The following is an 18,296-nucleotide window of genomic DNA, read 5'->3' as shown; positions in this document are numbered from 1 at the left end:
TTAACGACAGAACATAACGCGAAGTGTAGCGAGCGGGCAAATATAGTAACAACATCGTATACAACAAGCAACCATGAATTGCCCTCTGCCCTCAGACTAGGTGAAGAATAGTTAGAGTTTGAGATTTGTAAGTAAAATTCCCCATATAGACCACCTGAATCGCATATAAGGGATTACATCTGAGCACCACTAGCTACCTTGAGCTGGTCATTTCAGAATGAAACGAAGCTGTGAGGAAGTAATCATCGCATCAACTAAAAATTCCCAATTTACAAGAAAAGGTATATCACAAATCGCTCTTTCTCTCCCTAAAAAGTGAACTTGTTCCCAACCAAATGACCTTTGGTTGCCTCCCTTAAGTAGTTCAAAACCAGCCTAAACTGCAATTTAGGAGTTTGGTTAACAGCAGTTTCACTGGCTTCCAGCATATCTTGTACAGAAGGTGAACCTGTCTTAGCGTTTTTAGACTTGATGCAAATTCTTTGCAAACTGGTAATATTGTTTTTAACACATATTAACTTGCATTATAATATTAAGGTAATTTTCTCCTATGATTTCCGATTTTCTGCACACAGTTGAGCTGTGCAAAAGTTTAGGAATATGGTGTTGTGATCAGATATGTGGCCTAATAATAGCGACTGTATTGGGAATGGTGATCCTCCTGAAACCTCGAGCTTGGTACATTTTTGGTTTGACTGAGTGTGCTTTTATTACCATAGGGTATATAGCCAACTTGTTATGAGCAGGTCTAGGTGTGCCAAATGCATGCCGGATTTTCTAGTCCAGAACTGACTAGTTAAAAGAGTTCCAAGTTATGTATTATTTGTATGTACATTTATTTTAGGTGGATATTCAGGAATTTGAAAAGCAACCGGATAATGGGGGTTATGCAAAAGATTACCTTGTAGCTCTTCTAGGTTTGTAATATCCCTCTTCGTCTTTACACTTGACTTTCGTCATGTGCATACTTATTGCATGACGTTCTTGACACACCATGGTTCTATTGAATTTGATAATGGTTTTCCCAAGATTAATGCTCCTCGTGTATATTTTATTTTTACACTTAAGTTCTTTTCTATTTATTCCACCGAAGTGCAGATATTCCATAGAAAACTATTTTGGTTAAGGTGGGGAGATGCAGTTACTGTAAAGCAAAAAATTATTTACCAAGCTTTTTTGAGCCACTAGCCAGATATGTTGTCAAAGTAAAAGACATAGCGCAAGTCTGCCCGTTGGAAGTTAATGAAATAAATGGTTTAGGATATGGTTTAAAGTATGGGAGGGTAATGCCTCTTTTGTTTTATGGCATCTGGAGATTTTTCCCAAACCACTCTTGCCTTTTAACCCTTCCTAACGTAGCTAAGTATTACCTTTCAATTTATAGCGTTAACTGAACTCGAAGCACCTCTGCTGCTCATCCACTAAGCTAGTACCCCTTCTGGGTCACAAATTCACTAATGTACAACAGATAGGCAAGGGGAGCACCTAGTAGAACATTCAATAATTTATTATATGCAAATGTTTTACTGGATCATTTCAAATGGAAAACATCTGTAAATACATACATTATTTATCACATATACAGACCGTTAAGACTTTGTTTTACTCCAATCTGTTCACTGAGTCGTTTCATAATAGCATCATATTGTTCTTCCAACAATTGAAAGGACCTTTTTTTATGCTTTACATAATATTTCAAAATTGTTGACTCTCAACTCCTATCGCACCATATATAATATTTCAGGCATACCACTCAAAATGCTTCTTATATTGCAATAACCGCCTGACAAGATTGAACCATTGAGGCACAAAGATAAAGTGGATTGCTGAGATGTGAAGTACTGTGCCGATTGAGTAGATTTCTTGGATGTGGATTTCTGTCTCATGCGATGTAAAAAGCAAGCCTTTGATTGTGGACTGTGAGATTGTATGTATTCCTTTCAGACTTAGGAATGATTTATACAGGCAGTTGAACACAGATGGACTTCTACTTTAAAAAAGTAATTTTGAGCATTACTCCAGAAATATCATATAGTGCGAATGGAAGAAAGAGAATCATATAATATAGCCCTGAAGATGCAAAGACGTTACCATGAATCACGGGTTGGCTGTTACTTTGAGAGCGATAGTTAGTTATACATTGGAATTTTTATTTTATTTTTATGTACACACAAATGTTTTTCTTTTGAAATGATTTAATAAAACGTATGACTATAATGAACTAGTGAAAAGGCATTTGTATATGTGCTCCTACACCCATCTGTTGTACAGCTGTTTAGAATTCTCTGCACTTTATGGAATTTTATCTGGCAAGGATATGAGACCATCACATATCCAACGTTTTTGTTCTGTATTCTTTCACGAAAGTGGATGCATTCAGAGCTTGGTAAAGCATTATCATTTTATTGTTAATGCATTTGCTATATCCATACCAGTATAATACTATCTTTAAGAAACAACAAGCCTGTACAGATATAGGTGCAACAATCTCCTGTTTTTTCATTTCTGTATATATTAATATCCACAAAAGTTGTGTATGTCACAAATTGATCTTAACAAGTATTAAATCAATCTCAATGAAAACAATCATTCATGCGACTGCATTCAAGGTCTCAATGCATTGTGGGGTTCCCAAACTCTCCTTCCAGAGAAAAATGTGGTCATGTGCAAACACAATCACAGGAGTAGCTATAAAAAATGCCAACAAAAAACTTAATGCAATGTTTGGAATTTAAAACCCTATGTAAATCAGTTATCAGGCAACATTTCTGCATACTTAACATTCTTAGGCTCAGAGGTAAAATGTAGAATCCACTTAGTAGCAGCTCCTCAAGTAGAGTCTGATTAGTAGACAAGGACTCGGGCTGGACTCGGCACACGGACTGGTGATGATCTTCCGGGCATCGACAGGGAAAACAAGTCCTCCTAAGGATCCATCCTGTATTATTGGGGAAGGCGGGAAGAGGGGAGGTCGGAATCAGGGACTGTTAAGCCAATTCAAGTATGCTGAACAAATAGATCTAAAATTATTGTCCAATGTTGTACTGGATGACGAAATACTGTTACATGGACACAATATTCAGTACTATGCTATATCTCACTGTATTAGACTACTACTGTACCATTTGTTACCTGTTGAGAAATAACAATAAAATGTGTTAAAAAATAAAAATGGAGTCCGATTCAATTGTAAGGATAGTCGCGAACATTTAATCCAACGCTCGTCTTGGAACGGACTTAACCATAATTCTTCAAATATGGCAACCTTACTTCCTTTTTGTTCTACATAAAGCAGTGAGTTTCATAATACTGTTCATTGAGCATATCATAAACTGGAATATAGACCATATTGAATTTTAAAGGAAACCGCTTAAACTTCATTTTTCATTTATTCCCATTGGGGTCCTAGTTTTCAATAATTTTTCTTTTCTCAGAAAGTCTCTGCTGTTATTAAAATGAGCTCTTTTATCCAGGACGTTGAACACTTGAAGACAAAGTTGACTCACTGTGCGCCTAGATTCTCAGAATTGATTAGTAACTGAACATTTTTCTTTCAGTTGTCATATATTGTATTTGTGCTCTGAAATTCTGAGATTTCTGTTCGGTCTTACCGATGTACAGTAAGCCACAACATTTTATTGTATGAATGCAAAACTGAGCATCACAGACAGAACTTTTATTTTACTGTTAACATGTATACATCCAAATAAGGGCATGTTCCTTTCAGTTTAGTTATAGGAATTGGTTGACTGTTGGATCACTGTCGCTTATTCATAATTTTATCTTTGATATTGGTACTCCTTTTTTATATGCAGTTAATGGAGCATGTGGAAACATTTAATGTAGCTCTGGATCTAAATGCATTAGTCTACAGTACTTTTTCAAGTTTTTTTTTTAAAACAAATTGCTTTGTAATGAATATTAGATGATGAATACTTGCCGTGCACTTTTCCCATTCTTTTTTTATTTGTTTTACCAATGGTGAGTCTGTATGATAATTTAACTCTATCTTGTGCACTACTCAATATGGACATTTTTTTCTGTTACTGCAAATGGTTATTATTCAATGAAAATATCAAAAAATGTAATAACATTTCTTCTTTTACTCATTTGATGCCATATTGCACAATTTCCCACATTAAGCAGACCCTCCAGGATTTCGCGATTTGCCGCGAAATCGGCACTTTTGTAAAAATGCCGTGATTTTTACAAAAGTGCCTGCGAAATCGGCATTTTTGTAGAAATCGCAGCATTTTTACAAAAGCCACTATATCCTGGGGGGTCTGCTTGATCAGCTTGCCCAAGAAGTGTCCTTTGCTTGGATCCTCTGCCCACCTCGTATTGTCCGGCACCGAACTCGGTTATAGACCTCACAGATTTTAGCTGACAACCCAGTAACACAGCTTATGGGGCACTAATGGGGGCTGATGACATCTCTGGAGAGCCTTCTAGGCGCTATTGCACCTATGGTCCAAGTCGCAGAATCTTCATAACCTGTCATCCCTAACTCTTCCTAGGTCACTTAAGGGTTTTGCTCCGTGACGCTGAGATTGTAGGCGGACTGTGGAGTTCAACTTTCGCTCCCAGGCAATGGCTGAATACAGAGGGCTGTTGACAGTGCCAGCCCCGGGGTAGCATGCAACAATAATAAAGAGTTCTCAGCCACCCACATAACGTGCGGCTTGGCTGAAAGGGGGCATTGTGGTGCCAGTGGGATGCGCGCGGGCGGCCCTGCCGGCGCTGGGGAGGAGGTTGCGCCATAGGAAGCCCCCTCCCCGCTGCCCTCCCAGCCCTGGAAGCATGCATCGCCCCCGTGCCAGCAGGGCTTCAAATGGGAAAAGAAATACATGCAGGTATTCACCCAAATAAGCCGTGGAGTTAAAACGGGACTTCTAGTAAGGGCTTAAGATGGAAACATTGAATCGATCGAAATGAAGTAAACGGAGTACCATCAAAACTGGGCAATGGCCACAGCTGTTATTTAGAGTGATTATAGAAGGAAGAAGTGTGAATTTAAGCACTATACATCAAAAGCAAATTTAAAGTGCATCGTACGAAGTAAGGATTATGCCCACAATTGCGTCATATATCATACACGCTCAGCTAGGACATATGGCATTTATTTTTCATAGAATGCATTTACTATTGTTGAAGATCGCTTTCCCCATATTGTTTTTAGAGGTGGCCAAGTCCATTACGTTCTGTAAAAGTATGCATGATAATGTGTTCGATTATAAACACACTTTTACCGAAGGATTTCCGTGATATTCTCGCCTTTGTCGGTCTCCTCGCAAGCTCTTTTTTGTCTCTCTTGCACAATCTCTCCCCTTCCCATCGTCAACTGTGTGGTTAACACGTGTCTCTCTATTTTTACTCTCCCCTCTAATATCATATCCCCTGGCTTGGCCCCTATCTTTCACTTTCCCTGTTTGTCCGGTGTCTCATTCTCCCTCCATTCACAGTCTCTTCTTGCTCTCTCTTCTCTCCGATGTCTCACCCTTCCCCTTCCAGCTTCCCTTTCTGATGCCTCTCTACTGTGCCTGCTTCTGTCGGCCAGTCTGCAGAAAGACGACGGAAGGGAGAACTGCTGGGGTCACCTCATCTGCTCGCAGCCCCTCTGGATTTGTCGGGACAGCCACGACTAGCTTTAAAATAAAAAAAAACAGTATCTGAATGTACTGCTAATAGCTATCATTCATGAAACACAGCAGGTGGGCAGCAGACCCCTCAGTCCGGAATGAACTTTCTTGCGCTGGGCCTCACCTCCCGCTGTTCTGCACTAAACACAAGTCAAGGCGACAGGATTCTTTTAGTCCAAACTGCGATGTTTTACACAGCGAGATAAAGTACTCAGCGAATGGGCGATTTCCCGGGCGTCATTGTGCTGGGTAAATCGGCTCCACTGCTATCTTTCACCTTTTAATGCCGCAGGTGGGAGAGACCTCTAGGCATGAAAATGTCTTTCAATCTGCTGTGTTGCAAATTTTAAAAGCGGCTCCGTTTTAGTTTATAAAAATGGTCTCGAACTTAGAAAATGTATAACAGCTTCCAAACCGTTTCTAAATACCTGTCATATTATTTGTGCATGGTTGTGCGCCTATAGTCTTTGGTTGTGTAAAGAAACTTGGTGTTTTTAAATTAATAGCTTTTGCATCTATTGATCTAAACATTTTAGAAATGGTTAATACAATCTGCGTCAGTGGCGTGCACCCTTGTACTCCTCCTTAGGTGCTCAAGGTCTCTTCTTAACAGCTCTAAAGTAAAAATCTTTTCAAAAAAGCAAAAACTACAACCCCAGCATGCTGTTGCTAGCAAAACGCCTAGACCATTCTTTAAGGTGTCATATGTGGCATGGGCCTTTCTGGCAAGGTCTGTTAATTTGCATGTACAGCAAGTAAACACAGTTTTTCAATCTGAGAGACCGTATTCTTGAGGAAACAAAGTGTCTACATTGTAAAGAAACCAAATATACATAGCTTCATGTTGTTAAATAACTAAAAAAAACTAAGATATCTGTGTTTGTTGTAGGAAAAATGGCCACATAAAATGCAGCAAAATTGCTGCTAAATTTCCATATTTGTGCCGCTAAATTTCAATTTTTGTGCCGCTAAATTTGCTAATCCATGCCGCTATATCCTGGGGGGGTCTGATTAAGAGAGAAAATGTTTCCTGACATAATGCCATTCTAAAAGTCTTCCATTGACTTACTCTTCAAGGCAGACTTAAATTTAAGCTAGGCGCATCTCCTTCAAGGCTGTTTATCACCTTACAATTCTCATACCTCTTACCTTCTATTAAGATTTCAGGAGGCAAGACAAACCTTAGGAGTAAAGAAAATTTGCGAAATAAAGTAATTTAATTCTAACTTGGCTGCATCACATTTTCTAAAGTATAGCTCCCAGACTCTCTCCATACTCCTCAGCCCCGGCCATCCCACCCCTCATGTTATTTAATGTGAAGTATATTAACACTCCGTTTACCATCAGAGTGATGCTTAATGAAAACCTACATAAAGTATGAAATAACCTAACATTTTTGAAGCTCTGGGATGGCCTTGAATATGCATAGAAAAATAAAAAAATTCTACTGAAGTCACCTTTTAAGGATGCTTGTTCTGTGCAGACATACACTATAGAGAGGACTCTTAGCGCCAGCCATAATACCCAGCCATAATACCTTAAAGACAGAAAGGAATGAAGGGCTACTTGGGAAACACAAACCCCCCCAGGTTTTTACAGAGTGCCTAAACTTTATCAAGGAGGAGAGAAAATGAATAGGAAAGATGATGAAGTTCTGGAAGGATAGAGTTCTATACGCTTGTGCCCTAGACGCTAAAGAATCTTGCTCACCATTTGTGTATTTAGTGTGGCAAACTTTGAAAGTGGTCTTACAGGCAAGACCTAAGATTCCTAATGGAGCCATATTTTTTAATTGTTTTACGAGAAACAAGCAATTTCTGTATTAGATGTTGTGCATTATGCAGGTTGCTTTAAAGCAAATGCACTTTTCTAATGGGAGCCAGTGTAGCAGGGTTAGAGGATCAGAAACCAAATAAATATTGTTAGATTACTGACCACTCCAACTACACAAGTTTGTATCTCTTGTCAGTAAGTGATTAATTTATTGGGAGGCAAGATAGGCCGACTTCCGTAGTTCATATGGAATTTCACGAAGGCGTTGGCTACCGGCATTAACCTGTGTCTAAATGTTAGAAACGGCCTGGTAGATTCTAATTTGGATGATGAGGGCTAGTTGTTTCTTTATATTTAGGTCTAAGCGAGGAAACTGGGCGTGGGCAGTCTTCCACAGAGAGAGACCTCTGCGAAGCATTCCACAGGTTCACTTTGTGAATGCCCCTAAAATCATTTCCTTGGATAGATTTAAATTGAGATAAATATTGTTCCTCAAATAACAGATTGTTTCCAAAATGACAGGTAACCCTGGGGTGTGGGGATCATCATTCAAATTAATTATCAGTCGAGTATCATCAACATAATAAATAGGTGATCGCCTAGAACTGATTAGGCAGCACAGCCAAAGGTTAAATATAATTATGAAAAAGCAATAGAGAGGGGGAAGACCCCTGAAAAATGCCCCAGTGTTGCCAGGTAAATGGGGATGTGAAAGTTCCTAATTGACCTTCCTGTGTTCTCGGTGTTGTATTGTTTCTATTCGTTTAAAGGTAATACCTTTGATTTGAGTCTTGATCAGAGATCGTAGCAGGAACTTATGGCTGACCGTATCGAAAGCAGTGGAGAGGCTAGGTGTTTTGCTGCTCCGGAATTTCCTGTCTTGAAGCATTCTCGTTGTCTAATGTGTAATTGATAACTGGTTCAGTTCCACAGCTCATTCTAAAATCGGCATGGGCATTTGTCTGAATGCAGGTTTTCTCGACAAAAGGGTAGTTATGTAGTTACTAATATCTCAAGAATATTGGATAAGTAGTGTAGTAGCGATATTAGCTGAAAGTTGGCTTGGTCCTCTGGATTCAAAACAGTTTTTTTTTTAGATATAGTTCTTTTAATTGCCTTTTTAAACCCCGGAAGGACTTTACCTGACTCCACTTACATGGGTGACATGAGAGTTAATTGGATGGCTAAAATTCCTACTTTTGCTGACATTACCTCCTCAGTTTTATATAATTGGTTTCATCATAATTATTGAAGGTGCTGTGCTTTTTCCAGCTTTCTTTTCTTTTATAGTTGCAGGATGCTGGGAGAGGAGATATATTTTGTTTTTATCATTTTTTTCCCATCAGGGTAATAGTATTCAATGTTTTAGTTGGAGTAGTATTACATTCTTGTAGCATAGTATCTGCCTGTCTGGGATGTATTTTTATTTTAGCATGGTTATCAAGCTTGTTGAAATGAGATTTGAAAGCTTGCGGGGGTCACTTGCTTCCAAAATCCAATGGGAGAATTGTTTCTTCACGGCTTTGAGATTTTTTTTTATTCTTAAAGTGAAAGACCATTAAAAAGTGGTCCATCCATAAAAGCTATAAACGGAATATTAAAATTGGTTAAAAATTAGGTCAATTATGAGGCCAGATTTTTGTGTAGGTGAACAAACTGTTAAAGTCTTACATATTGCAAATATTGAGGGGTTTGGTGCTTACTTCTTTTTTGGTGCATTCAGCACACAATTTGACACTGCCCACTATAAACCCCAAAAAGAGAGTGATTGGTACTGAATAATCAGTTTTTCATGGTGGCTGAAGAATTCTAGGGAGATTTGCAGGGGTCGATAATCGAGGATACAGTCAAGGGGGCATTGTTTTTGCTATTGAAACTTCAACACATATTGTCGGTACCCCTGAACTGAATACAGTATGTCTGTTTAAATTGAACTGATTCAAGGTGGATTACCACCACTCCTCTACCCTTTCTAGCACTATGATCTTGTTTGAACAATGTTAACATTTCCTTGTATTATGTCATCTAAGATGAATTTACCATCAATCCCCTGTTAACCAGGTCTGGATCATGAATAGTAGATCACATTGTTTATTAGTGATAAAACTAATAATCATAGACCTATTACACTGCAGATCGAGTCTTACATAGATTTACTTCTATCTTATACATATTTTTTAGGCCCAGTGGTCAAAGTCAGATTTAGCTTACAAACATTTTTGTTAGTGTTTCTATTTGGAGCATAGAAGTTTTCTTTATGTAAAGTGCTGTTTAGGTCTTCTTTGAGAGAATAATTATTGGCAAATAGTTTTAAAAACATCTGAAGTATCTGGCCAACCAGCGTACCACGTTCTTGGTTCCCAAGCCTACTAATTTGTTAAAACTCTTTAAATTCCCCAGGTGCACCCAACAGGTGGGAGAGATGTCCGAGGGCGCCTCTAGGATCTCTGGCCCAATTCCTCCAGACCCTACTCTCTTCCCCGACTATTACAAGCGCCCTGCCTCAGGTAAGGAATCAGAGAAGCTTTTATATTAATGCAATATATTCTGGCCAAGTTGTCTGCTATAGCTATATACTTTGAGGCAATTTCTCCCAGTTGCACCTCTAAAAAGTGAGGTATCAGTTATTTCCATTTATTTCCATAAGATGTCAGACCCTGTATAGGGAGCCACATGGTATGCAGAAGATATGTGACCACAACCATGGTGCCTGGGGTCATTTGCCCCCGGGGTACATGATACTGTGGTTCTGCAAATGGGGCTAAACACACCCTATTCACACTTGCTTCTTGATAGCAGGGGCAAGTTGTCAAGCCCTCTTAGGTAGAGGGGGAGCAGAGGCTCAAAACAACAGGCCTAATAAAGTACAGTTCATATCAATACTTATCTTAGTAAAAGAGAAATACTTAAAATTCACAGCAAGACAAAACACTATGCACTGTGATGGAGGTTCAGCTACAGGACTCTACAGAACTAAAGGGCTGTACCCAGTTTCTCCAGCAAAAACAGTGATATAGTACAATTGCTAAAGTTTCCACACTACTGCTGTATTCTAGCAGCGTAGGAAAACTCATGGGCTATAATTGGCACAAGTGCCAGTTAACGTTTTGGCTTATGAGAGCAGCTACTAGATATAGTAGCCAATAGATTAGTTCAGTTTGCATCTTTCAAAAGTGTTCACAATTGCAATTGTTATTACTTCTAACCTTCAGATCTATTTAGTGAATGACACAATCTACCCGATTTTCAGCATGGCCTGTGTCACCTGTCCGTGGGACATGGCTTAGCACAGAGGATGTTTGTGTTGTGCCCTGTCTGGTCGCACAGCCAGGGTCTCTTGTCATCAGGCTCAGAGTTGCGACAATGGCTACTGCTCTCATATCTCCCTGAATGCAAGTAGCACAGCAGGCCTTGGCAGCAGTCACACTCTTTCAGTAGTTGTGGCCTCCAGGCCAATGGTGTGCGTTCTCCCGCTACAATGGTGTTGTTGACTTTCTAGTTCACACAGCACGTTGGACAGCAGTAGAATAGGTCCCATGGGCTTTTGCAGCAATGCTAGATGACATGCAGTCACTTTAGATTTGTCATTTCATTGTGGAGTTTACCACATCAGGCACACAGGAAAAGTGCATGACCCCTTCACTGTGTAGGTCAGTGACGGTCCCCCTTCTGGCACCAGTTGGCTATTCTGGGCAGTCCACACACCAGGAAATGGTTAGGCATCTTCTTCTGGAGAGTCTGTCCTGCAAGTTCAGGTATTTTCCTTCCCTCTCTGAGCAATCGGGTTGGTAGGCTTCTAGGTCTAGGCAGACCCACTTCTCTTTCAGGCTGCACAAACATCAGGTGATGTTTCCTTACCTCGGGCAAACACCAGCCCTGGGTCACAGCAGCTCTTTGAACCCTTTCTGTAATACACTCTTCCTTGGTCAGAAGAACTTGGACCTGGACCAAAGTGAGATTGTGGGGTCCAACCTTTAGACTCCTTTTAAGGACAGGATGTTGATCCACTGTTGAAAGTCACAGAACCTTTTTGGTGTGGTTTTCTTTTAAAATTCCTTTTTTTGGTTGTAATGCACATTGAGCCTTTGTGCAAGGTTCTGACTCTCACAGGCAGCAGGTAATGACTATGCATGCTCCAAGCAGAAGTATTCAAAACGCAGGTGCAACAAAGTGTGAAGACTACACCTTGCCATCATCAGCCTTCCTGAAGTAGCAGTCAAGAAAAGACAAAAGGGAAGGGCTGGCCTATAAACTGCGCACTGTTAACAGAATCTGCTCGCTCTACCATCAAGCAAAAAGCAATGCACAGGAAGGGCTAATCCACAACCCCCTGCTAAAAGGTTCTCATAGTATTTCAAGGGGAAACCCTTTCTCTGTCATCCCACACTTCTCCTTTCAGCTCCAGGAATGCAGGCAGTACACGTCCACTGTCTGGGAAAGCAGGGTTCCATCCTCTATCCTGTGCCAGTACAAACCAGGTAATGTGCAAAATAGATCTTACTGGTTCCATCAGTCAGAATATCACCACAACATGGATCTTAAATAATGAAGATTTTTTATTTTCTTTAAATTAAAGTGTAGTGATTGCATCCTTGTTCAGGAGGCAGTGGTATTCCAAAACATAAGGCCTTGTTGCCCCTAGATCTATTTCCATGGATGTCTTGGGTGTCCATGGACTCCCTGGTGAAGATGGCAGACATGTGAGGCTCTCGCTCCGCCTCAGCCTAATCAGTCATCCGGCATTCCAGTCTTCTTCCCAGCTGTCTACGGTGCTGGGTGCAGTGGCTGGTGGTTAGCCCGTGGGAGGCTGGTGGTGCACAGGACAATAGGCAAACCTAAACTGAAAGACCCCGACCAGTTCATGGAGATGCTGGGAGCACTGTCTGGGTCCATGAAGTTGCAGGATGCTAGCCACCTGGGGATGGTCTGCAGCATGTTTCCTCTGCTCTGCAAATGCCTTTGGATCACATACCGGCACCATTGCTGACACCAAAGATATGCTACAGAAACAGATTTGTACTGTGACAGTGGAGTTGGGCCTTCTTAGGGTGGACCATCACAAGCTAGCGGACAGGGTTAAGGAAACAGATGTACTTGTTGGGAAACTCAAGCAGCGGTCCGTGCAGCAACAAATGGCTGATCTCACTGAATGGGTGAGGAGCTTAGGAGTAGCCGAGGACACTGAAGGTCGCAATCAGCCAACAATGTCCGAATAGTGAGGCTGCCAGAGGGAAGAGAAGGCAAAGACATTGTAGCTTATTTGGAAAACTAGATGAAAAACCAAGCGGTCCCTAATGAACTGTGGAGAAGGGTGGCTCAATGGTTAGAGCGGCAGACCCTGATGCAGAGGTCTGGCCCGGGACCAGGGTTCAATTCCCGCCTCGGCGGGTCTTGGGCTCAATTTCCTTGGACCTGATAATTCTCGCCTCGGTGCCTATTCTAATCATGGGTCCCATTCTGCAACTCTGGGCAATAGCTTGCTTAATCTCCACAACGGCCCCAACAGCGCTGGGATGCCTGACTTCACCTTGGGGGTGCCCAGGAGTGGACATTTCACAGGGAAAAGCCAGGAAGGGTTCCACAGCGGTATGCGTTACAGCGCCAGGACACCCCAGTTGGGGTATTAGTGCGCTTTACAAGTACAAATTACATTACATTACATTACAACTTTCTCCTTTCTTTGCGCTAAAATGAGCAAACAGTGCCTTGCAAAGCCTCTGGATACAACTAGACTGCAGAGATCTGTAGTGGCCGAATATCTTCATTACCGTTATCAAGGCACACTGCTTCAGAAGGCGTGAACACACAGGCCCTTTCCTATTGATAATACCCGGACTTACCGCGACAGTGCAGGTTAAAAGAGCATCCTTCTTGGAAGTCAAGAGTTAGTTGTGGGATGCTAGACTGAGGTCCTCCCTCTTGTTCCCCGCTAAGTTGTGGTTATTGTTGGACAGAAACACCCACATATTCATGAACCCCACGGACGCATGGGAGTGGCTGGAGCATTACTGTGCAGGGGGGCGGGGGGCGGTGCTGAGGAGGAGGCGCTATGATCCGACTCACCTGGACCATGCCCAGACACTGAAGAGAGCTCAGGCGGACAAAGATAAAGCGAAAGCACTGGTGGCAGCAACTATGATCACTCACTGCAGACCTATGGACTTGGATGATGGAACCTGCTCGGAGAAGTGTTCTGAAGTGTATGCCTCAGACGACACCACCCTTATCAAACGAAGCATGCACAAGTAACTCCACAGATGTCTGCGGGCTTGCTTGGATATGCATGCCAAACATTGCTAAGATGGTTCCTCATTCAGGAGTAGGTATGGGATGGAACACGTAGTGCCCTGAACTTTGTAGAAGGGCCATACTAGTGGATGGAAGGAGTGCTCTCCGTAGCATGACTGTGTGGGGTGCACTGAACACCTCTGATGCCTCAGGTTGTTGTTCATATGCATGGCCCAGGACAGAGAATGTCTGCCAGTGGACTTCGTTGCTGCAGTCTTCGGGTGCCCATGGTCTTGTCCACACTGCTCACCCTGACTTTGCTAAATGTAAGGATGTGGATGGCTGGGGGTCGTTGGGCCAGACCGGGGCACCTATATGCGCTGCCTGTGATGTTTATCACATCCCTACACACTTCTATCCACTTACTAGTGGATAACGGTTGTACAATAAACACGTAGTTCAACATGTGGCTGGCTAGCTGTTGCTAAGCTGCTCTAGGGTTGGAGAGTTTTAACTGTGTGGCGAATACCGACTTGGATAGCTCTACCCTGCCCTTGCCGGGAGCACCATCATATAGGACTAAAGGGGTTTCAGAAGTGGATGGAGCTCTGGGGGATCGGGGATATCTGGAGGACACACCATGATACGAAAAAGGATTATTCCTTTTATTCTAATCTGTACGCCTCAAATTCCTTTGTTCTGGGCGTATGTGCCAGTTTGTCCACTACACAGAGCACCTTCCCCGCACCCTATCTGATCATAGCCTGCTGTTGGGGGGAGTGCGGCTAGGGGCGTAACACCTAGCGATTACCATGTGGCGTCTATGGCCCAGTGCCCTTGAAGATGATGCATATCGAGAGGGCCTATGGGAGGCCATCTCAAACTATTTTGAACGTAACCAGGGCACTGCCTCTGAATGGGAGGCCTTTAAGGTAGTGCCAACTGTACTGCATCGGTGTGATGGTGAGACCTCGAACGCAAATTGATAACGCTGGATGGGATCATACACGACTTGGACAATCATGCAGGCATTGACTGTGCATCTGGGGAGTGGTTGGCAGAGGCCAAGGAACAATACAGCATTATATTGCAGGGCCTTTGGTATATAGTTATAAAGAATACATTTCAAGGGCACATGACCACAAGGGTAAGGCAGGATGCCTGCTGGCTTGGCCGGTAAGACCTGGGGGGCCCAATTACTCATTTGACAATGGAGGACGGGAGGCAGGTGTATTCTTAGGTCAATATTAACAAAGCTTTTAGAGAATACTATACTGCGTTATATGGGGGTGAGAGACTGCGGGCCGGGGGAGACTACAGATGCCTAACTGGGTCCTCTACAGTTGCGGAGTCTTATCCCAGATGTTGTGGAGGGGCTAGGAGGACCCATTACATCCCAGGAGATTAAATATGCCATTAGAGATATGGTGTGGGGGAAGACGCTGGGACTGAACAGCTTACCAGTGGAATTTTATTCTGCTTTTGCTGAGGTATTGGCCCGCAGTTCACTGGCATATACACTACGGAAATGGAGAAACCAGAACTAATTGCTAACACAAGGAATGCGCTGGCTATCCCCCTCCCCAAGACCAACACACAGGGAGCCACCTACCATGGCCTGAACATGGATTTTTAATTTTTTCTTTATCCGACTTCATTGAAGGTTTTTTCAGCAAGACACATAGCAGTATGTGACAACTGAAAGGATTGTGTGTGTATATAGCAGTACAAGAGTTCTAGTCGCAATGATAATCGGCATTGCATGTTCATAGCCACAGGCTATAGTAACTATACCACTTCCCCCCATATTCGGCCGTGGTTATGGGGACAGCCACGAGCCTCAAAGACCTGCTTCTTCTGATGAGCACACCAATCCACCCCCCCCCCCCCTACGCCAGCACACTATGGTTGGTGGAGATTGCTGTTTCCCGGTGCAAGCTACATCTATCTTGGCAACCAAACAGGCCATTCCCACAAAAGCCCACTCAGCGCGGGGGGCCCCCAGATCCTCCACCAGCCCAAGCAGTACATTCTGGGGAGTTAGGTCTAGGAAACGATCTAGGACATAGGAAACGATCTAGGACATAGGAAACGATCTAGGACATAGGAAAGCACCAGACCCACCCCCTCCCTGAAAGCAGCGGGGGATGATATAGGTCACGTGTAAATAGATAAATTGGACCATATGCAGCCGTGATGAAATCACCAGTTCCCAGGGCCATGCAGGCCTCTCTCCACTCGTCCAGGTCTCCCACCCAGGCCTCCTATCTCCGCTTAGCCTGCTCGAGGCTGTCAGGGGCGTGGAAGACCAAGGAGCGGTTGACCGTTCAAGTATCCCCCTGGCCCCGGAGTCCGAAGAAAACTTTCGATTCCAGCAGGATGTACAGGGGCAAAGGCTCGCCTGGGAACTCGTGGGCCCGTAAGGCGTGACGGAGTTAGAGGTAGCTGAAGAATTGCGATTTGTGACAGGGCGGAACAGGTCTTAAGGTTCTGGAACGTCAGGAGGCTACCTCCCCTGCAAACATCCCCTATGTGAGTGATCCTGATATGGTGCCATGGGACAAATCCCTCCAGTCTAGCAAGCTGGCAGAGCCAGATGCCCCGCCACATGGGTGTCATCTCAGTGAGGCATCAGTCCTAGCCAGTGAGTCGAAGAGCTGCCCTCCAACAGGACAAGGAACCTGGATGCAGGGCGGAAGTGAGCGGGCAATCGGATCCTGTACAGAAAGTCAAGCAGCCCATCTACGCTCACCATTTCTACGCAGTACCCCAGGCCATCCCACCCACCCGTGAACCATTCGCTAACTAGCAGGGTGGTGGCAGCGCTCTGTCTGGTCTGTTGTGCTACTACAGATTGCGAGGGGATCCTCCTCTGTTTGTGATCGGCCATTGTAAAACGCGTGAATGCACTAGCTTTTAAGAAAACGTTATGTCACCCATGCAATTGATTTGATAATTGTATTTTTTAAACCACTCGCTGAACTCACCTTGTATTGCATTATTGTGCCCACCCTTAGCCCCGTTCCATCGCGGCTCTGTGCCGTTTGTGTGGAGGGCAGGGTCAGCTCCATCGCGCCTCAGCGCTGGCTCGCCAATCACAAGGGAGCTAGTGTCTCAGCTGGGGGCGGGGCTCAGGATTTAAGTCGAAGCAACATCGAGCCGCTCGACTAACTAGCAGGGTGGTGGCAGCGCTCTGTCTGGTCTGTTGTGCTACTACAGATTGCGAGGGGATCCTCCTCTGTTTGTGATCGGCCATTGTAAAACGCGTGAATGCACTAGCTTTTAAGAAAACGTTATGTCACCCATGCAATTGATTTGATAATTGTATTTTTTAAACCACTCGCTGAACTCACCTTGTATTGCATTATTGTGCCCACCCTTAGCCCCGTTCCATCGCGGCTCTGTGCCGTTTGTGTGGAGGGCAGGGTCAGCTCCATCGCGCCTCAGCGCTGGCTCGCCAATCACAAGGGAGCTAGTGTCTCAGCTGGGGGCGGGGCTCAGGATTTAAGTCGAAGCAACATCGAGCCGCTCGACTAACTAGCAGGGTGGTGGCAGCGCTCTGTCTGGTCTGTTGTGCTACTACAGATTGCGAGGGGATCCTCCTCTGTTTGTGATCGGCCATTGTAAAACGCGTGAATGCACTAGCTTTTAAGAAAACGTTATGTCACCCATGCAATTGATTTGATAATTGTATTTTTTAAACCACTCGCTGAACTCACCTTGTATTGCATTATTGTGCCCACCCTTAGCCCCGTTCCATCGCGGCTCTGTGCCGTTTGTGTGGAGGGCAGGGTCAGCTCCATCGCGCCTCAGCGCTGGCTCGCCAATCACAAGGGAGCTAGTGTCTCAGCTGGGGGCGGGGCTCAGGATTTAAGTCGAAGCAACATCGAGCCGCTCGACTAACTAGCAGGGTGGTGGCAGCGCTCTGTCTGGTCTGTTGTGCTACTACAGATTGCGAGGGGATCCTCCTCTGTTTGTGATCGGCCATTGTAAAACGCGTGAATGCACTAGCTTTTAAGAAAACGTTATGTCACCCATGCAATTGATTTGATAATTGTATTTTTTAAACCACTCGCTGAACTCACCTTGTATTGCATTATTGTGCCCACCCTTAGCCCCGTTCCATCGCGGCTCTGTGCCGTTTGTGTGGAGGGCAGGGTCAGCTCCATCGCGCCTCAGCGCTGGCTCGCCAATCACAAGGGAGCTAGTGTCTCAGCTGGGGGCGGGGCTCAGGATTTAAAATGGCCGGCCGGAAGCGCAGCGGTAGAGCGCAGCGGGAGCGCCGTCTCCGCGCCGAAGCCGTGCCAAAGGGGTGCCAGTCTGCGCCAGTCCGCGCTGGGTCCGTGCAGTGTGCCACTCCCTCTGCCCAACAGACATCTAAGGTATTCATTTACTCCAGGTCTCAGCTTCTGACTATAGGAAACAGCACGCAGGATAGGGACTGCCCCCATTTCGACTTTTGCTCACTGTACAATTTTCCACACGCCGTCTGCCCAAATTGCGACTTTACTATCACACCATCCATTTCCCAGCTCCCCGCGGTTGCTCGCCTAGGGGATCATAGCGCTTCTGATATAAACTGCATTTTGATAAATGCACGATCTCTTATTAAACATAGGAACGACGTTGCTGATCTAATAACCAGTCAAAATGCTG

At 44.0% G+C, this 18,296-nt stretch overlaps 1 protein-coding gene and 1 long non-coding RNA gene across 2 annotated transcripts in view; one reads left to right on the top strand and one right to left on the bottom strand.

Moving 5' to 3' along the window:
* LOC144798450 (uncharacterized) overlaps positions 1-18,296 on the bottom strand; it is a 1,486,395-nt gene that overhangs the window by 649,901 nt on the left and 818,198 nt on the right. The window contains exon 13 of the long non-coding RNA XR_013603538.1: positions 2,777-2,938. This is a non-coding gene — a long non-coding RNA (uncharacterized LOC144798450). The remainder of the gene's footprint in view (positions 1-2,776; positions 2,939-18,296) is intronic.
* The window catches only part of ENKD1 (enkurin domain containing 1), an 87,280-nt gene that overhangs the window by 578 nt on the left and 68,406 nt on the right, over positions 1-18,296 (top strand). The window contains exon 2 of the mRNA XM_078669325.1: positions 9,813-9,919. Coding sequence (XP_078525451.1) covers positions 9,835-9,919 — 85 coding nt within the window. The 5' untranslated portion in view covers positions 9,813-9,834. The remainder of the gene's footprint in view (positions 1-9,812; positions 9,920-18,296) is intronic.

The sequence above is a fragment of the Lissotriton helveticus genome, chromosome 12, assembly GCF_964261635.1.
Source record: "Lissotriton helveticus chromosome 12, aLisHel1.1, whole genome shotgun sequence".
NCBI lineage: Eukaryota > Metazoa > Chordata > Amphibia > Caudata > Salamandridae > Lissotriton > Lissotriton helveticus.
The sequence above is the reverse complement of the archived record's forward strand: the minus strand, read 5'-3'. Positions and strand labels throughout refer to the sequence as shown.